The sequence below is a fragment of the Phyllostomus discolor genome, chromosome 1 (genome assembly GCF_004126475.2).
Source record: "Phyllostomus discolor isolate MPI-MPIP mPhyDis1 chromosome 1, mPhyDis1.pri.v3, whole genome shotgun sequence".
Classification (NCBI taxonomy): domain Eukaryota; kingdom Metazoa; phylum Chordata; class Mammalia; order Chiroptera; family Phyllostomidae; genus Phyllostomus; species Phyllostomus discolor.
Window position 1 is genome coordinate 116,969,738 of NC_040903.2, and position 22,212 is coordinate 116,991,949.

Genomic DNA, 22,212 nt, shown 5'->3' on the forward strand with positions numbered 1-22,212 from the left:
TTACATGACAGTCCAAAGTAAGTGACTGGAAGTAGATGATGGGTAGGTGTTCTTCTTTATGTGGTCATTTTGGGCCCAGGGTCCTTCCATCTAGTGGCTCTGTATTCCTTAGGACCTTAGAGCTTTCCCCTGGATCCTATCCATTGTTTTCAACAGAGAAGGAATAGCAGTTCCCTTTTTAGGGGCTTTTACTGGCTCAGCCTGAAAGGGTTGTTCATCACCCCTGTGCATATATTATTAGCTTAGGACTTGGTTAGATGATCACATGTAACTTAAGTGCAAGGAAGCTTGGAAAATATAGTCTAGCTGTGTACCTAGAAGAGGAGGAAATGGTTTGTAAGACTATTTGGGGACTTTTGAAAAACAGTCATTGCAAAACACACAATTTGTAGTTTTTAAAAATATAAATATTTACATATGTAAGTTGCACATACTTAAAAATTTTTTTTAAATTCTCACCTGAGGATAATTTTTTCATTGCTTTTCAGAGAGAGAGAGAAAGGGAGAAAGAGAAGCATTGATTCAAGAGAGAAGTACCGATTGGTTGCCTCCTGTACATGCCTGAACTGGGGACTGAACCTGCAATCTAGGTATGTGCCCTGACTGGGAATTGAACCCACAACCTTTTGGTTATAGGATGGCACTCCAACCAACTGAACCACACTGGCTAGGGCAGTAAGTTGCATATTTATTTGTATATGTGATTATATGTTATTATGGTAATAACTATATTTATTTGTAGAACATTTAAATTGTAAGTATTAAAATAGTGAAGAAATGTGAATATTAGCTCTTGAACACCACTTTCCCAGAGTTGTTTTGTAAAATAAGTTCAAAATGTTTAATAGCTCTCTCCCCATGAAATTTATAGCTATAATGAAATCACTGTTGTTTTCCATAGATGGACAGTGTTTCATCCTTTTAACTGAATTTCTAATTTAAAGGAAACTGTAATTTCCAACTTTGTTTTTTTTTCTTCACCATAGTTTTCCTCTATAATTAGTCTCTTCTAACTTAGTCCAGTGAATAACATCATAAGCTGACCTATTCTGAACCACACCCTACTGACCATAGCAACTGTCCACCACATTGTTTCCTTCTGTTAACATATACTTTGAAATAACTACTTTGGGATAGAGAATAAAAAGAATAATTTTCTTTATAAAAGCTTCAGGAATGTCTGATTATTATGTGCCAGTAATGTGCTAATTCTTTGTATGCATAGTTTTGTTTTCACATTTATTGCCATATTATTATTGGATAATCTTCTCCCTGTTGATTTGAAATGCCACCTTTTATCACAAATTTCATAGATTTTTTTTGTTCTTTAAGCCTTAATATTCTGACTGGAAAGGTAATGTTCCCTCTCTTAGAGAGTTGCTGTTCAACTCAAATGAGGTAATGCACTTCAAACTTATTTTTGGTGAAAACTATAAAAGGAAATTTTGAAGATTTCTCAAAAGCCTAATATTTTTGTCTATATACACACATGCGCACACACACACACACACCATTTTGTATTTTGTGGTTTTTCATTGGCATTATATTGCACATCCCTTGCCACATTTCTTCCTAGTTGGCATTATAAGTATTCTTCACTATTCAACTCTGTTTAATTTTTTAGTTTAAATAGTGAATTTGGATGTCTTGGAGGTACTGCCTTATTTGAATCTGTTTGAATTTTCATGTTTGGATAGCAAATAGCATGATAATGAAGAAAGTATGTACAAGTTTATTCAAATATATTTGGTTCCTGAGTTTAGAGTGAGATTTTTAATACCAGAAATTTGGATAACAAAGGATATCTATATTCTCAAAGGGTATGGTGCTGAAATGCTACCTATTGTAATGGGGTCTTTTTTTTTTTTTTTAAGATTTTATTTATTTCTAGACAGAGGGGAGGGGAGGGAGAAAGAGAGGGAGAGAAGCATCAGTGAGTGGTTGCCTCTCACTTGCCCTCTGCTGGGAACCAGACCCACAACCCAGGCATGTGCCCTGACTGGGTATTGAACTAGAGAGCCTTTGGTTCTCAGGCAGGCGGCACTCACTCCACTGAGCCACATTAGCCAGGGCTGTAGTGGGTTCTTTGATTGCAGAGGACAGAAACCAAACTCACAGTGGCTCAGGGCATAAAAGGGAATTGTTTGGTACATTTAATAAGGAAGTTCAGTGGTTGAGTGTATTTGAGGCTGCTCTCAGAGGTGGCTCAAACAGTTTTGAAAGGTTTTGCCATGTGTTCATTCTCTTTTACAGCAGAGAAGCTTTTTAAATGCATTCAGGGAAGATAGCTGCCAACAACTCTAAGTTCACAGTAGTTCCCCCTTACCCATGGGGCATATGTTTTAGGACCCCCCCAGTGGATGCCTGTAACCACTTGACTCACCCTTCGTATGATGATGTGAGATGATACTTTGCCTATATGATGAGATGAATTGAGGTGAATGATGTAGGCATTGTGACATAATGTTAGGCTTTTTTGACTTTATATCAGAAAAAGGATTATCTGCTTTGGGTGATCCTGGGTAATTGAGTCATGAGCTACTAAGTGACTAATGATTGGAGTAGCTTATAGAGCGGGAATACACTGGACAAAAGGATGATTCATGACCTGGGCCAGACAGACTGGGATGGTATAAACTTTCATCACATTACTCAGAATGACACACAATTTAAAACTTTAGAATTATTTAGTTTTGAATTTTCCATTTAATAGTTTTGGGCAGTGGTTGACTGTGGTAACTAAAATCTCAGAAAATGAAACTGTGCATGGAGTGGGGTGACAAATGTGTTTTAGATTAGAGCTCTACTAGAAAAAAGATTTTAGATTAGCAGCTCTACTAGAAAAAAGATTTCTTTCTTAATAGTTGCAGCAAAGTTCCAGTATAGTGAGCACCACCATTGCTAGGGGGAATGGAATAAACTGACTAGGCCTGGGTCACAACTAATACGACCCTTCTACCCTAACTGAGGCATGAGTTTAATACAAATAACAAGGGAGGAGAAATAGTCCTTCAAAGGAAAACACAGAAGGTATAGATACCTACTGGGCAGACTAAATTGATAGTTGTTCGTGTACCTGTGCTACAGTGTGTCATATGGTAACGTATTTCTTCCATCACCTTTTCTTTAGTTGAAATACTACAAAATGTTTTTTTCTCTCTGCTCCTTTGGCTTTGACATACCACATGTAAAAGGGAGCTCTTATATCATATCTAGTGCTTATCAGCTGATGTGTACTCTTGTCACATCTGACCTGCAAAACTGTTTTTCAACCCATTATTTTTTTTCCACAGGAAGAGATAGTGAAAGGTACCTGTCTACTTTTTTTTAATCTTTATTTGAGGACTTTTTTGTTTTTTTTTCATCACTTTTTAGAGAGAGAGGAAGCAGGGGGTGGGGGGAAGAGAGAAAGAAACATCAATGTGAGAGAGAAACTCGATTGGTAGCCTTCTTATATTTGCCCTGACTGGGGATTGAACCTGCAATCTGGGTATGTGCCCTGACTGGGAATTGAACTTGCAGCCCTTGGTCTACGGAGTGACACTCCAATCAACTGAGCAATACTGGTCAGGGCTTGTCTACTTTTGACCTCAATCTCATTTAGTCTTGCTTACCAAACAACCTTGGGTTATAAGTTAGACCTTTCCTTCTTAAGTTTTTCAGTATCTGCTTCTATGCTTGATTCTGTTTATAGCCCTAAAGATGTGTTCCCAAACCCCTAACATTTTATTCATGTGTCTCTTTCATTTATAGAATATTTACTCAATACTTGGTAGTCTACTTACTTGCCAGTTATCACTTTCCTTAACTTATAGTATTTTTCTGTTTCCTACTTTTCAGGGTGTCACCAGTGATATACAGAGACCTTTGTCTCAGATCTAAACCTAGAATTATAGTACATAAGAGCTAAAGGGATCTAACAGATATTTAATTCAATTTTCTTTTTCTATTTTGCTTGATGTTATTTTGGATTATACTGACTTTTCTTTTGGCTAGAATTTACAGGGTGTATCTTCTCTTTTTTTCTTTCTGACTCTTTCCTCGTATTAACAGATGTGTGTCTATTGAAAACAGCATATAGATGTTAAAAACCTAGTCTGACAATCTTTGTCTTTTAACAGGAACATTTACACTTAATATAGTAACATAAAATTTTGTTTGCTTTCCACTTGTTCTGTTCTAACCCTCCCCCTTCTTGCTTTGTTTTTTGAATTGATTATTTTTTACCATACTACTTGTTCACTCTATTGGGAAATTATACTTTTTTTTTTTCTATTTTTTAGTAGTTTCTCTGGGATAGGGGTTGGCAAACTTTTAAAGCTACATGGTAAACATTTTTGACTCTGTGAAACATACGGTCTGTCACAGCTACTCAGTTCTGCCATTGTAATGCAGAATATCTGTAGATAATGGGTAACTATAATTATAGATAAAGGACTAGGTAAAATAATTCAGATAGAAGAGCACTGGGTTGAGCCCAGAAACTGGAAGAATATTTTTATTTTTAAAGTGAGGTATTGGAAAAGGAGTTGTAAGAGTGAATCAGAAAGAATAAGTCTACCAGGAATATTAACAAGAAAAATAACTGTGATATGAGGGCAATTTCAAGAATGAGGAGATGCCCACTTTAATTAAATACTATAGTGTGGTGTGTTAGGATGAGGATTAAGAAGAGGCTTATGGATTTGGCAACTCTATGGTAATTGATGGTATTTTCAAAGGACATTGGCAATAGCTTGCTATGTGGGAAGAGTGGTAATGGAGTGGAGAAATGGACCAATGATTCCCAAATACTGTGCTCTGGATGAGCAACAGCAGAATTGTCTAGATTTCCCAACCTCAGAAACATTGGACCTAGAGATGTATATTTTAAAAATGTTTCCCAAATGATTCTGATAAACACTTGTGGCTTGCTATCAGGATGTATTTCTGAGTGATATTTTGAGGTAACCCTTTTTTCCAAACACAAAGCAAAAATTGATAAAGTAACAAAAAGAGAAAACCAAATGGATATAAATGGAGCTCGTAAAAAATAAACATTTTTATGTTTCAGAAAGGGAATAGAATGCAAAGAAGTGAGTGGGACTATGGCTGGGAGCCTGCAGGTGAAAGCAGCTGAGGTTTTGTCTTCTTTGTGGCAAATGGAGATGTGCTATTATTGCATTTGGTCTTTGTTGAAAACCATGGGCTAGGATCGGTAGACTCCTCTGTTGAAAAAGATATTCCCTGGATTTAGTGCTAGGGCTGTCATATCGTACACCGTTAGAGCTCAGATGGTAGTTTTGCAGTGCATCTTCGGAGTATTGCAGGGCACAGCTTCCTTGACTAGAAGGAGTAGCTTTGCTGCTGACTGGCACCAGAGGCCACTGTTTATATGAAGCTGTATACCTAGGGACTTAGGAGAACACGAACATAGCTTTACAACTAGGGACCTGCCAGCTCAGACCATATCCTTACTGTTACTTCAGGACAGATCTGATTTGAATGGACTAACTGTAAGAAAAATATTTATGAAATAACTGGGGAAATTGAACACTGACTAGGAATATTAAAAATTGTTAATTTTTAAAGATGCAATTCATGATATTGTAATTGTGTCTTTGAAAAGTAGTAAATAGTGGGTTCTTGGTAAATGTATGAAAGACAAAAATTCTTCTATGAAAAGTGTTCCTGTAAAGCTGAATTCTCAAACAAATTAAGCTATCCAATGCTGAGAGAGATACAAAATAAAATCAACAGTCAGGAGAATAGTTTACTCTAGATGACATTAAAATATTAGCTTGGAAAATATCAAATTGTATATTTAGGATTTTCAAGGAGATGAGTGAATAAGTAATATTTCTTAAATTAAAACAAGTATGGAATTTAAATAGGGAGAAAAAAAGATCAGGTAGATATGAAAATGGCAGAAACCTCAGAAGTGAAAAATAGTATAATTCAAAAAAAATAACATTGTGTTCATGAATGGGAAGTCAGTAGGATGTCTGTTTTTTTCTAATATTAACCTAAAAAAAATCAATGCAGTATCAAACTACCAAATGGTTATTTCATGGTAATTGACATGTTGGTTTTTTTTTAAAAAAAGATTTTATTTATTTATTTATTTATTTTTTAGAGAGGGGAGGGAGAAAGAGAGAAACATCAATGTGCAGTTGCTGGGGGTCATGGCCTGCAACCCAGGCATGTACCCTGACTGGGAATCGAACCTGCGACACTACATATTGCTTTTAAAATTGTTATGGCAGAGTAAATGGTGAAAGTAACAGTAAAGAAGAACAAATAGAGGCAACTTGCCCTCTGGATTTCAAAACTTATTATATAGCTATAATATTTAAGCTATATAGTGGACACATAGACTCTGCAAAACAGAATGCAAAACCAGAGTAGACTGATATTTTTTGGACTTTGCCTCATGACAAAAATGGCACATTAATATAAATTGGTGGGGAAATGTTAGATCCTTCATTGTGGTACTGGTCTAGTTACTAATCTGAATTGATGTGAAAATAATTAAGTGCCCTGTCTCATGGCATACATGAAAATAAATTCTGTCTGGATGAGAGACCTAAATGAGAAAAATAAAACAGGCTTTTTATAAGAAAATACAGGATAATAACTATGTTTTTAGGATAAGGAAAGATTTTTAAAAACTATACAAGGAGATCATATTAGGTAGGCTTTTGAGTCAGACTGGATGATTCAAATCTCAACTTTATCACATTCTATTTATGATGTTGAGCAAATTATGTCATCTTTCTGTGTTTTCTCATTTGTAAAATGATGATGACGACGATGATAAAAACAACCCTGGAGGAAATGTAAGGATTAAATAATCCATATGAATCACTTAGAAAAAATGAAAAGAATGGTACAATTAACAAATGACTGTAATTGTTAATGTTGTTTATTAAAAAAGAAACAAGTCATACCTGTAAAGAAAAGATAGAGCTGACTATTAAAAATAGAAACTTCTCTAAAAGAAAAGGAAACAAAACAGATAGGAGATATTTGTCACATATGCAACTGAAAAGTGTCTGATATTCAGGATATATGGAGAACTCATTCAAACTAGTGGAAAACCAACAGAGCCCAAATGGCAAGTGATAGGCTAAGTATTATCCATCTACACTAGTAATGAGGGAAATGTAAACTAAAGTAACGAGATAGCGTTTTACACTTATTATCTTGGCAGAAACTTAAGTCCGATAATACTTTTACTAGTAAGGGGGCAGAGAATCCTGAGTTCTATCTATGCTGGCTGTGAAATAGTTGATACATTTTGGAGAATGTTTTTTTTAATATCTAGTAAAGTTGAAGATGCTTAAAACCCAGTAGTTCTGCTTTTAGGTATGAAGCCCAGAGAAAGTTTGCCAAAGGCACATAAAGAGACATGTATGAGAATGACAACATAGTTTTAATAGTGTAATATTGGAAATCTTCTAAGTGTTCACTAGAGTGATAAATTGTGGCATAATCATATAATGGGATTTTAAAAACTTTATTTTTAGAGCAGTTTTAGGTTGACAATGTAATTGATCAGAAGGCACAGAGATTTCCCATATATCCCATCTGCCTGTACACATGCATAGCCTCCCGCATTATCAACAACCCCCACCAGAGTCGAACTTTGCTACAGTTAATGAACCTATATACAGTGGCTCATTGTTTGACAGTTAGTGGACTTTACATGTATCAACATTTATAAATAAAAAAATGCATTATTTAAAGTGAGATACAGACTATTTGGTATGACACCATTTTTTTAAACCTCTAAATCTGAAACAGTACTATCTATAATTTATGTTTTCAAAGTATAAAAAAAGTATGTGAATAATACCAACCTCAGGATAGTTGTTGCTTCTGCAGAGCAAAGGAAGGAACTATAATTGTATCTTTTTTTTTTTTTTTGAGAGGGAAGGGAGGGAGATAGAAACATCAATGTGCAGTTGCTTAGGGGCCGTGGCCTGCAACCCAGGCATGTACCCTGGCTGGGAATCGAACCTGCGATACTTTGGTTTGCAGCCCGCGCTCAATCCACTGAGCTACGCCAGCCAGGGCTTGTAACTGTATCTTTAATAGTGTATGTATTAATAATCTGGAGCAATTACAGCAATTTCCAAACGTGGAAATTGAGTAGATATATAGATATGTGGCTACTTTTAATATGTTCTATAATATTCTCTGCATTTGAAAGATCATCTAAATTAGAGGACTTTTAATTAATTAGAGGACTTTTACAAGTATGTAGGAGTATGAGAGAGAAGTAACTGAAGGTACTTAAAAAAAATAACAGCATCTTTATGTGTTAAAAGACGAAATATCCCGGCTGGCATAGCTCAGTGGATTGAGCGTGGGCTGCGAACCAAAGTGTCGCAGGTTCAATTCCCAGCCAGGGTACATGCCTGGGTTGCAGGCCATAACCTCCAGCAACCGCACATTGATGCTTCTCTCTCTCTCTCTATCTCCCTTCCTTCCCTCTCTAAAAATAAATAAATAAAATCTTGAAAAAAAGATGAAATATGTTAAAAAAAGTTATTGGTAACACATGAAAGTGGTTTTTGATGGGACTAGTTACTGATGGAAATATTAAGAAATGGATTTTATGAGTTCTGGAAAGGATGTGGCACATATTCTCTGTGTAGACACAAATGGAATAACAGATGAAATGAAAAGAGGAATGCATTTTGAGTTGGAGAGTCATTTAAAGGAAATCACTATTTCCTTAGGTATAAAAGTTGAATTCATTTTTCTAGAGGTGTGATATATGAGAAGGTTGGAAGGATATGCAGAGTACTTGTAAGGAATGAAATAGGGTTAGATAAAAAAAAATGTAGTATTAAAGGAAAAGGTAAGATTGAATAAAATTTGTAATGGTATCTAATTGTATACTTTCATCAGTTTTGTTTGGCACGCCAGGGGCAGGATGTTTTTGTTGCCCCCTTCACCTCTCTGCCTTTGGGAAGGTGGAGAGTCAAGAGTATAGAAGTCCTTCAAAATACATCTCTGCTACAGCAAGCAGATTTTTGTCATGTCTCGGTTAGTTAAAATAGTTTGATTTCTCGCTGATGTCATCTTGCTGTTTTAATTTCTCTTAAGTTTTGCTCCATCAGTGGCAGTTTTTGTTGTTTTTGTGTTATTCATAAGGACTTTTCAGTGCAAGATGATTAGATTAGTGTGATTATTCTGTCCATTTTAGTCTTCAGAGAGGCTCTTCAGATGTAAAGAAAGAACCCGATTCTAATCTCAGGTATCTTAGAAACATTTGCGATAGTAGAAGCTAAAATAATTTTATTTGTACTCCTTGGATTTAGAATTATTAATATAGTAAAACATTAAAACAATTTTTGACAAGTTACTGTTTTAGAAAGTGCTTACCTTTGGGTAATAAAATAACATGTGGTCTCAGTGAGACCATTTCAAGATCGTTCCTCCTGAGCACCCTTCTTGCTAGATGGGATGCTGCCCAATTCATGAATGACTTAATAAAACCAAGTAGATCTTAAAAAAAAACTTTCCATACTGAGATTTAGGATTTTATGTTCTGCAAGATGTAATCAACACAATTGTTATGACTTTGTTGAGCATCAGAAAGCAGTGATTATGTAATATGACTTCTAAGTGTTTCACATATTTTACGTTACAGTTCTTTTGCCATGAAAATGGTGTGGACAGTCTTGAACATGCACTATTCATGCTGATGGGACAAGATCCAATATGAATATAAATGATGGAGGAAGACGACGCTTTGAGGATAATGAACATACATTACATATATATCCTGGGACAATCTCAGAAGGGACAATCTACTGTCCAATTCCTGCGAGAAAAAATTCCACAGCTGCTGAGGTGATTGACTCTCTTATAAACAGACTTCATCTTGACAAAACAAAATGTTATGTTCTAGCAGAGGTAAAAGAATTTGGTGGAGAAGAATGGATACTCAATCCAACAGACTGTCCAGTTCAACGAATGATGTTGTGGCCCCGAATGGCTCTGGAAAATCGCCTAAGTGGAGAGGACTACCGCTTTCTTCTGAGAGAAAAAAACCTTGATGGATCAATCCATTATGGTAGTCTTCAGTCATGGCTACGGGTAACAGAAGAACGTCGCAGGATGATGGAAAGGGGTTTTCTTCCACAGCCTCAACAGAAAGACTTTGATGATTTATGTAGCTTACCTGATTTGAATGAGAAAACTCTCTTAGAAAACCTACGAAATCGCTTTAAGCATGAAAAAATTTATACCTATGTTGGCAGTATTCTAATAGTTATTAACCCATTCAAGTTTCTTCCTATTTATAACCCCAAATATGTCAAAATGTATGATAACCACCAGTTAGGAAAGCTTGAGCCTCACATTTATGCTGTGGCTGATGTAGCTTATCATACCATGCTTCAGCGAAAAAAGAATCAGTGCATTGTGATTTCAGGAGAGAGTGGTTCCGGCAAGACTCAAAGCACAAACTTTCTTATTCACCACCTTACTGCTCTCAGTCAGAAAGGATTTGCCAGTGGAGTGGAACAAATTATTCTTGGAGCTGGACCAGTACTTGAGGTATGTAGAAATACTTTTCTTCTAAACATGTCTTTAAAACATTTTTTAAAGAGTGGTAAATGTGAGGAAATGAAATGAAACTAAATAGAAGTATAATTAGCAAGGAAAACTGGAAGATGGAACAGCAAAAAAAGGCAGTGTGGAAGATTGAAGAGTGTGATAGCGGCAATATTTTTTTCTAAGCCATGCGAAGTCTTCATCTTCTTCTTTCTCAAGGTTGTGTTTTTTTAAGTATATTGTATTCATTATGCTATTACAGTTGTCCTATTTCCCCCCTTCATTCCCCTCCACCCTGCAAACCCTCTCCCACCCACATTCCCCCACTTTAGTTCATGTCCATATGTCATACTTATAAAAGTTCTTTAGCTTCTACATTTCCCATACTGTTCTTGCCCTCCCCCGTCTCTTTTCTACATCTATGCTACTTATTCTCTGTACCTTTTCCCCTTCTCTCCCCCTCCCAATCTCCTGTTGCTAACCCTCCATGTGATCTCCATTTCTGTGGTTCTGTTCCTGTTCTCGTTGTTTGCTTAGTTTGTTTTTGTTTTTGTTTAGGTGTGGTTAATAATTGTGAGTTTGCTGTCATTTTACTATACATTTTTTTAAATCTTCTTTTCTTAGGTAAGTCCCTTTAACATTTCATATATAAGGGCTTGGTGATGATGAGCTCCTTTAACTTGACCTTATTTGAGAAGCACTTTATCTGCCCTTCCATTCTAAATGAAAGCTTTGCTGGATAGAGCAATCTGGGATGTAGGTCCTTGTCTTTCATGACTTGGAATACTTCTTTCCAGCCCATTCTTGCCTGCAAGGTCTCTTTTGAGAAATCAGCTGACAGTCTGATGGGAACTCCTTTGTAGGTGACTGTCCCCTTATCTCTTGCTGCTTCTAGGATTCTCTCCTTCATTTTTACCTTGGGTAATGTAATTATGATGTGCCTTGGTGTGTTCCTCCTTGGGTCCAACTTCTTTGGGACTCTCTGAGCTTCCTGGACTTCCTGGAAGTCTATTTCCTTTGCCAGAATGGGGAAGTTCTCCTTTATTATTTGTTCAAATAAGTTTTCCACTGGTTGCTCTTCCTCTTCTCCTTCTGGTACCCCTATAATTTGGATGTTGGATTGTTTAAAGATGTCCTGGAGGTTCCTAAGCCTCTCCTCATTTTTTGAATTCTTATTTCTTCATTCTTTTCTGATTGTATGTTTTTTTCTTCCTTCTGGTTCACTCCATTGATGTAAGACCCACCTTTCATTCCATCACTATTGGTTCCCTGTGCGTTTTCCTTCATTTCACTTAGTGTAGCTTTCATTTTTTCATCTAATTTGGGACCAAAATCAACTAATTCTGTGAGCATCCTGATCACCAGTTTTTTGAACTGTGCATCTGATAGGTTGGCTGTGTCTTCGTTGCTTAAAAGTATTTGCTCTGGAGCTTTGATCTGTTCTTCCTTTTGGGCCATTTTTTTTTTTTGTCTTGTTGCGCCTGTTAAGTATGAGGTGCAGAGCCTTAGGTGCTCACCAGGGCAGGGCAACCCAGTTGCTGGGTTGTGATGCTGTATGTGATGGAGAGGTTTAAGAGGGGACAATGGTGCTTGCTCTGCTCTCTCTTGGATTTCAGTCCCTTCCAATGCTCCCCACAAGCAAAGTGGGCCCCTTTGGTGCTGATTCTCCGGTGGGTGGGCTTGTGTATATTCTAGGACCCTGTGGGTCTCTACAATGAAGTCTCCTGTGAGGCTGAGAGTCTCTCCTGCTGCTTTTATCCCCACAGGTGTTTTCAGTTGGTGTTTTGAGGCTTTATTTCCCAGGGCTGGGTCCCTGGGCTGCGGGGTCTCTGTAGCTCCCCAGCTTCGCCTGGTTTGTCTGCATATGAATGTGGGTCCGCTCAGTCAGCCAGCCACCCGGCATGCCTCACTGGGTCTGCCTGCTGCCACCGTGTGTACGGTGTCTACTAGCTAACTGCCTGCTCTCCCGGGTCCGTCAGCCACTGCATTATGCTCTGGGCCGCAAGCCACCGCTTTTTTTTTTTTCCTTTTTTTTTTTTTGCTTGCTGTGACCCCTCTCCGCCCTTGCCCTATTCCAATGGCTGCCCAACTTCGCCTCTCCTACCGGACTGGATGAATGTGTCTCACTCCTTGGTTGTCGGACTTCCATACAGTTCAATTTTTGTCAGTTCTGTTTTTTTTTTTGTTTCTAAATTTTTGTTGTCTTTAATTTGGTTGTGCGAGGAGGCACAGTGTGTCTACCTATGCCTCCATCTTGGCTGGAAATGGAGAACATCTATATGGTGTGCATAGCACCATTCTCCAATGGTGTGCTGGGCGGATGGGGATGAAGGGGGGAAATGGTGCAACTGTAATGGCATAATCAATAAAATATATTTTAAAAAATTGGATTATTTTTTTTCTTTTGTTTTCAAATTGCTTAATCCGCAGTGCTTGTTAATATACAATTCCCCTGTCTTTTATCCTTAATCTTTCTGTTGAAAAATTAGGTGTATTCTTTTTGAGGATCCTTTGTATGGCATGTATTTCTTCTTGTTCCTTATAAGATTTATTTTTGTCTTTCAGCAGTTTGATCATGATTTGTCTAGGTATTGATCTTTTTTAGTTTGAGTGTGTTGAGTTTCTTGGATGTATAGATTAATGTTCATGAAATTTGTGAAGTTTTTGACTATTTGTTCAAATAGTTATTCTGTCCTTTTGGCTCTATTCTCTCCTTTTGTTTCTATTATATACATATGTTGATATGGTTGATGGTGGTTCCACAGACAAGTCTCTGAAGCTCTGTTTAATTTTTTTTCCTGTTTCTTAGATTGCATCATCTCAATTGATCATTCTTCAAGTTTGCTGATTCTTCTACTTATGCCTTTACTTTAATCCCTCTAAGGAATTTTTCATTTAAATTAATGTACACTAGCATTTTCATAATTTTTAAATTTCTACCTCTTTACTGATATTTCTGTTGTTAAGGGCTGTTTATCATACTGCCCTTTAGTTGTCTGGAAATATTTAAAATAGCTGATAAAAAGTCTTTACCAACAATAACACTTTGTCAGGGACAGTTTCTGTTTATCGCTTTTTTATTTTTTCTGTGTCCATATTTTCTTCTTTGCATATCTTTTATATATATATATATATATTTTTAGTGAAAGACTGGGTATTTATACAGTGTGGCAGTTCTGGAAATATGATTTTTCCCTCTTTCGGGGTTTGTTGGAATTGTTTTGTTATTGCTGCTTGGTTATACTTTAAAATCATTCTGCAAAGTCTGTAATCCTTTTTTGTGTGTGTGTGTGTGGCTTTCAAATTCTCTATTCAGCTTAGTGGTCAGATAATGATTGCATAGGGATTTCTGTGAATGTTCTAAAACAATAAGGTTCCCGTCTTTTCTATACCGTCCTGTGTACTTGTTGGGATAACCCTCAACACTCAACCAGGCAGTTGTCAACTCTTTGTTACCTTTTGTTCATGTTTACATAGATTGTGAATGACAACCAAAGGTCCCAGTTCTTTGTGAGCATGCACACATTCACGGGCATGTGCACTGTCCTAAATATGTGAAACACCTGCATTTTCTGTAATATTTTAAATCTTTTCAAAACCCCTTTTATACATGTTATTCATGAGGTTTTCTTTTGAAATCATTACTGATTCCTCTACTTATGCCTTTAACCCCTCTAAGGAATTTTTCATTTAAACTAATGTACACCAGTATTTTCATAATTTTTAAATTTCTACCTGTTTACTGATATTTCTGTTGTTAAGGTCTCTTTATCATACTGTCCTTTAGTTGTCTGGAAATATTTAAAATAGCTGATAAAAAATCTCTGCCAATATCAACATTTTGCCTCGTCTTTAGACAGTTGCAGTGTTTAAACAATTATCTCTGATTGTTTTTCACAAACACATATGAGGGAAAACGTTTTCCTCAGTGAATGGTCTCCAAATCAGATCAAATAAATATAGCACTTTGAGGTTTTTCAGGGACATGCCATATAGATCAAATTATGACAATGATCTGTGGGACAGAGGGCATTGGCTTAACTCTGGTCTGATCCTTTCAATGATTTTAAGGCTGCTTTTTAAAATAACTGTAATTGTAGGGTTTTTTTTTTCCCCTCTGCTGCAAGGAGCTAGGAAGAGGGAGATGGTAATTGGGTTAACTTAAAATGCCACAATGCCTGTTTTTCTTATCAAGATTCAGTTATTTTCCATGATGAAATGTTACCTTACAAAGGATTATTCTAAGCCTTTGGTTAATTTCCAGAGTCATAAAACAGTTGATTTTGACAGTTTTTGTTAGTCTTATTTCTTTTATGTATGGGAAAGGATTTTCAGAGATCTTTATCATTTTCTCTGACCTCACTCTCAATGATCTCTTTAAGAGATTTAAGTAATGAAAAACATTTTATAGATTTACTCATGTGGCTGTCATTTCTGCTGTTCTCCATTCCCTACACTGATAAATATTTGAATATATCATTTTTCCTCTATATGAAGGACTTTCTTTAATGTTTCCTTTAGTATGAGTTGATTTATGATGAACATTTTCAGGTTTGTGTATCTGAAATTGTAATTTTTTGGCCTTCATTTACTAATGATGTACTTTTAAAATAGTTACTAAAAGAATAACCTTACAGAAAAATTCTGTGAATTTTAAAACATATTAATTTGAATAAACATTTATACACAGTCTGGATACAGAATAGGTTCACTACCCCATGACACTCCCTCACCATATTCCTTGTCTTTATACCTTCTGCCCTCCTGTATATTTACATTATTTATGGGAAGTACTTGTCTTTTCTCCCTTGCTCTTGCTTTTTGGTTTTCAAAATGTCATATAAATGGAATCATACAATATGTAAAGTTTTGAGACTGGCTTCTGTGATACAGCAGTGTGACTTAGAGAATGAAGTAGTTAAATATATGAGTTCCAACAGTGGATTTTTCTTCTAAATTTCAATTTTAATTAATTTTTCTGAGATATAACTTAAAATATAGCTATTTAAAATGTACAGTTCATTATATTTTTTTCATTTTCACCTCAGGACATGCTCATTGAGGTTTAGCCAGAAGGGAAGGGAGGGGCAGAGAGAGGGAGAGAAACATCCATGCGAGACAGAAACATCAGTTGGTTGCCTCTTGTACATGCCCCATCCAGGGACTGAACTGCAGCGTAGGTATGTGCCCTGACTGGGAATCACACATGTGACCTTTCGGTTTATGGGATGACACTTCAACCAACTGAGCCACACAGGCCAGCTTAAAATGTACAGTTCATTAAATTTTTGATAAATGCGTGTACCCATTTAACCACATTCATAGTCAAGCTATTCTATTTTTATTACCCCTTTTGTGCCCGTTTGTAGACATTTTTCAACTTCACCTGTATTCCTCATCAACCTCTGATCTGTTTCCTGTTATTCTTTTTTTGCCATTTCTAGAATTTTATATCACAATATGTGCTCTTGTGCCTGGTTTCTTCCTGTGGCATAATGTTTCATACTTAGCAATGTTGATATCTGTACCAGTAGTTCATGTTTATTGCTGGAAAATATTTCATTGCATAATATATACTTTAGGTAATAATTTAGGAAGTCTGTGTGTCTGTTAAAAATAGTACTATATTTTAGTTTTAAGTAAGTGTAATCAAGTCTAGTACCTTATATAATGAAACTTCCTTTCATTGGTACTATCCTAAAATTGTAATTATTTTGATGTAATAATTTTTACCTAGCTCTTTTTTCTTCCAGTTTAGCAAGATTTAAAAAATACATATATACATATATTAAGAAAATTTGCCAACACTAGAATGTGAAATTTAAATCTAAATTTTAAAATATTAAATTTTTAAAATTAAGTTTTATTTTACTGAATAGCATAAAATGCTGTTTACTTGGTTTTATTTCAATTATTAGTTGCTTTCTTTTACTTAAACTATGGTGAGTCTGAAAGTATTAAGTGAATTGTTTTTATGCTATCTCTGAGCTGATCTAAGCAGGACTTTCCATTTTTTGAATATGAAATTTATGATAACTATTTATTTTGACAGGCTTTTGGAAATGCAAAGACAGCTCATAATAACAATTCAAGTCGTTTTGGCAAGTTTATTCAAGTAAATTATCAAGAAACAGGCACTGTACTTGGGTAAGTAGCAATGTTAGGCTTTGGAGCATGTTTTATATTTTTGTTATTGCCCCTTTATAAACCATAGATTGTTCATTTGCTCTTTAATGAGAATAGTGACATTGGTGTCTGCATTACATTTATTCTTTCCAACTGTTTTTTTGGAGGGGGGGAGTTTAAATGTGATAAAAATTCTGAGAATAATACAACATTTACCTTAACTTAGATTATTGTTAACAATTTGCTGCATTTGCTTTCTTTCTGTATTATGCATACATTTATTCTTAAAAATTGTTTTTGAGTAAGTTGGGCATATAATTTCACCCTGTTATTACCATATTTTCTAAAGCAGCCACAACCACATTTACCTATATAGTACTGTTATTATACTGAAGAAATTTAATTTTGTTATACTATATGATCTGCGATCAGAGTCTTCTGGTTGTGCCAGCATATATTTTAACTTTTATTTTTAATTAATAGATTCTATTTTTAGAGCAATTTTAGGTTCATGACAAAAATGAGTAGAAAGTAGAGTTTCCATATAACTCTTCACCCTATCCCTCAGTTTCCCCTGTTAATGTCTTGCATTAATATGCTCTATTTATATTGTGTATTTTATAGGCTTTGAAAACCATATAAAGACATACATTTCTTATTTACAGTATCATACGGAATAGTGTCACTTCTCAAAAAATCCTCTATGTTTCACCTATTTATCCCCTTCTCACCCACTAACTTTTGGTAACCGCTAATTCTTTGCATTGTTTCCATAGTTTTGCTTTTTCTAGAATGCATTGTAGTTGGGATCATATAGTATATAACCTCCACAGATTGGATCATTTTTCTTAGAAGCATGTATCTTCCATGTCTTTCATGGCTAGATTTTATTGGATTAATGTTAAATTTATGTATTAATTTGGGGATAATTGACATCTTTGTGGTTTTAAAAATGTTAAGTTTTTTTGTGGTTTTTTTTTTTTGTGGCAGATTGATTTTATTGATTTTTTTTCAATTATATGTTATCAATTACAGTATTACATTTGTCCCAGTTTTTCTCTCTTTGCCCCTCTCTACCTAGCACCCCTCACTCTCTCAGGCAATCCTCACACCATTGTTCATGTCCATAGGTCATGTGCATAAGTTCTTAGACTACTCTGTTTCCTATACCTTACTTTACATCCTTGTGGTTATTCTGTAACTACCTTTTTGTTCTCTTTAATCCCTTCACATCATCACCCATTCTCCCACACCCCCGTTCATTCTGGTAACAACCAAATGCCCTCTGTAGCCATAATTCTGTCTCTGTTCCTCTTGTTTCCTTAGTTTGTTTTTCAAATTCACTTGTTGATAGATATGTTTTTATTCTTCCTACTTTTGATTTTCTTTTTCTTTTTTTAACTGATTTTAAAAAAAAATTATTTATTTATTAAATATATTTTATTGATTATGCTATTACAGTTGTCCCAATTCCCCCCTTCACGCCCCTCCACCCTGTGCCCTCCTCCCACCCACTTCTCCCCCTTTAGTTCATGTCCATGTGTCATACTTATAAGTTCTTTAGCTTCTACATTTCTCATACTATTCTTACCCTCCCCCTGTCTATTTTCTACCTACCATCTATGCTACTTATTCTCTGTACCTTTTCCCCCTCTTTCCTCCTCCCACTCCCCTGTTGCTAACACTCCATGTGATCTCCATTTCTGTGGTTCTGTTCCTGTTCTAGTTGTTTGCTTAGTTTCTTTTGGTTTTGCTTTAGGTGTGGTTGTTAATATTTGTGAGTTTGCTGTCCTTTTACTATACGTTTTTTTAAATCTTCTTTTCTTAGATAAGTCCCTTTAATATTTCATAAAATAAGGGCTTGGTGATGATGAACTCCTTGAACTTGACCTTATTTGAGAAGCACTTTATCTGCCCTTCCATTCTAAATGAAAGCTTTGCTGGATAGATTAATCTGGGATATAGGTCCTTGTCTTTCATGACTTGGAATACTTCTTTCCAGCCCATTCTTGCATGCAAGGTCTCTTTTGAGAAATCAGCTGACAGTCTGATGGGAACTCCTTTGTAGGTGACTGTTCCCTTGTCTCTTGCTGCTTCTAGGATTCTCTCCTTCATTTTTACCTTGGGTAATGTAATTATGATGTGCCTTGGTGTGTTCCTTTTTGGGTCCAACTTCTTTGGGACTCTCTGAGCTTCCTGGACTTCCTGGAAGTCTATTTCCTTTGCCAGAATGGGGAAGTTCTCCTTTATTATTTGTTCAAATACATTTTCAATCTGTTGCTTTTCCCCTTCCCCTCTGGTACTCCTATAATTTGGGTGTTGGAACATTTAAAGATGTCCTGGAGGTTCCTAAGCTTCTTCTCGTTTTTTTGAATTCTTATTTCTCCATTCTTTCCTGTTTGGTTGTTTCTTTTTTCCTTCTGATCCACTCTATTGTTTTGAGTCCCAGTTTCCTTCCCATCACTATTGGTTCCCTGTGCATTTTCCTTCATTTCTTTATGGTAACCTGCATTTGTTCATCTAATTTGCAACCCAAATCAGCTAATTCTGTGAGCTTCCTGATCACCAGTGTTTTGAACTGTGTGTCTGATAGGTTAGCTATTTCTTGGTAGCTCAAAAGAATGAGTTCTGGGGCACTGATTTGTTCTGTTGGAGCCATCTCTCTTTTTTGGGGGGGGGTCTGGTCGCTGCTGTTACAGTGAGGGGTGGAGCCTTAGGTGTTCACAAGGGCTGGGCACCCCCGTTGCTAGATTGTGATGTTGTATGTGGGGGTGGGGGCAGGGATGGGAGGGAACAATGGCAGTAGCTCAGTTCTCCATGGGACCTCAGTCCCTTCCCTGGGATCCTGGGTCATGCACTCTGCCCTGGTCCACAATCGCCGCCTCACTGGGTCCGCCAGCTGCCGCTTGCGTAGTCAGGATCCACCTGCTGTGATCTTGTGCGCTCCCGGTTGCCTTATGCGCCTAATTCTCCCTGTTCTCTGCACCATGACCGACCCAAACCTGGCTGCTCGTCTCCGCCCCTCCTGCCGGTCTGGATGAATGGGTCTATTTCAATTTCTTCACTGTCCGACTTTCATTCAGATAAATTTTCTGTCAGTTCTGGGTGTTATTCTGCCTCTAAATTGTTGTTGTTCCAATCTTAGTTGTGCGTGGAGGTACAGTGCGTCCACCTATGCCTCCATCTTGCCGGAAGTCCTCTGATCTTTTTCTTAAATAAGTTCTTTTAACACCTCGTATAATAATGGTTTGGTGATGATGAACTCCTTTAGTGTTTTCTTATCTGGGAGGATCTTTGTCTGCCCTTCAAATCTAAATGACATCTTTGCTGGATAGAGCAATCTTGCCTATAGGTCCCTGCTCTTCACGACTTTGAATATTTCTTACGAGTCCCTTCTATCCTGCAAAGTTTCTTTTGAGGAATCAGCTGACAGTCTTATGGGAAATTCTCTGTCGTAACTAACTGCTTTTCTCTTGATGCTTTTAAGATTCTTACTTTGTCTTTAACCTTTAGCATTTTAATTATGATGTGTCTTTGAGTGGGCCAATTTCCGTCCATCTTGTTTGGGACTCTCTGTGCTTCCTGGATCTGGATGTCTATTTACTTCATCAAGTTAGGGAAGTTTTCTTTCATTATTTTTCCAAAAACATTCCCAATTTCTTGTTCGTTCTCTCTTCTTCTGGCATCCCTGTGATGCTAATGTTGGAACACTTGAAGTTATCACAGAGGCTCTTTACACTTCCTTTGTTTTTTTGGATTCTTTTTTCTTCTTGTTATGATTGGCTATTTTTTGCTTTTTTACATTTCAAGTCACTGATTTAATTCTAGCTTCATTCACTTCATTGTCATTTCTCTGTAAATTGTTCTTTATTTCATTGGTGTATTCCTCATTTCTGCCTGAATCATTTTTATGTTGTTGAGCTTCTCACTAAGTTCCTTGAACATCCTTATAACTAGTGTTTTGAACTCTTCATCTGATAGATTGCTTATCACCATTTTGTTTAGCTCTTTTTTAAGAGTTATGTTCTGTTCTTTCATTTGGGCTGTTTCCTTGTCTCCTCCATTGGCAGCCTCCCTGCTTGTTTTTATGTCTCTGCCCCTCCTGCCTGTCTGGATGGATGTGGTTTCTTTAATTTTGTAGTTGTTGGACTCCCATTCAACTCAATATCTGATAATCCTGAGTGGTGATGGTTCTATAGTTCAGTTGTAATTTTGGAGAAATTGTGTGAGGCGGCACATCATGTTTACCTTTGTTGCTATCTGACTGGAAGTCCAGCTTTTTGTATTTCTTGTTGCATTTATTTCTGAGTGTTTTTAAAAATGTTTTATTATTAAAAGCATGATTTTTCTTTTATAGTATATCTTTAAATTACATGTTTTTATCTATGAAGGCTATTGATTTTTATATTTTATACTTAGTTATTTTGTTGTATGAGTTTTAAATACTCTGTTTCTCTTACCTTTCCTAGGTATATAATCATATCTACAAAAATAAAGATATTTACTTTTTTTTCTGTTCTTATATCTCTGGTTATTTTCTACCTTGTCTGATTCTAAACTTCTTGTACTGTGATAATATTGTTTCAAACTTTTATGTGAATGCCTTTCTTGTTTTTCCACTAAGTGAAATTCTGGGTTTAGGAGATTTTATCATGTTAATGAGTTATGGATCAATTTTAAATTTTTTGTCAGTAATGTTTATGTTATTTTACTAAAGGCCTTTATTAGTATGATCTTCATTCTGAGATGTATTAATATTATTATTCTAATATTGAATAATTTTTGTATCCTAGGGAATAGCATCCCATTTGGTCATTACAAAGACATACACACATGCTTACATACTCAGACATATTTATATACATATGTATTTACAATGTTGTGGTCTGTTTGCTAGTTGTTATTTATGATTTTTAAAAAATTACTTATTTATTTATTTTTAGACAGAGGGGAAGGGAGGGAGAAAGAGAGGGAAACATCAATGTGTGGTTGCCTTTCATACACCCCGCACCAGGTAACCTGGCTTGCAACCCAGGCATGTGCCCTGATTAGGAATTGAACCAGCAGTCCTTTGGTTCTGAGGCTGGTGCTCAATCCATTGAGCCACACTAGCCAGGACTATTTATGATTTTTGCATGTATATTATTAATAAGTGAGATTAATATGTATTTTTATGCTATTTTACTCATGTTTAACTGTTACCACTTTACTTTTGCATGTATGTATGTATGTAGATTTAAAAATTTTGACCTAAACTATGTGTTTTTTCTCCTTCCAATCCCCAAAGAAACAAAAACAAGTATACATCCTTCTTTTCTGATTTGCAGAATGTTAGTTTCCAAGGTACAGTTGGTACTTTTACTTGTAAAAGCAGAATGCAGTCAAATCAGGCTGCTCTTTCCCAGTATTTATGATTCTGCTTTATGAGAGTTTGTTAGTAGGTAAAGTGTGTATATTGCTGTTTAAATTACAAAATACCACTATATATATGTACATACATATATAAATTCTTTTATATATATTCTTAAGGCAGTT

The 22,212-nt window shown here is 36.0% G+C and overlaps 1 protein-coding gene across 1 annotated transcript in view; it reads left to right on the forward strand.

The window, feature by feature from the left end:
* The window catches only part of MYO9A (myosin IXA), a 258,914-nt gene that overhangs the window by 23,290 nt on the left and 213,412 nt on the right, over window positions 1–22,212 (forward strand). Inside the window, 2 exon segments of the mRNA XM_028507508.2 lie at window positions 9,644–10,554; window positions 16,604–16,698. Coding sequence (XP_028363309.1) covers window positions 9,715–10,554; window positions 16,604–16,698 — 935 coding nt within the window. The 5' untranslated portion in view covers window positions 9,644–9,714.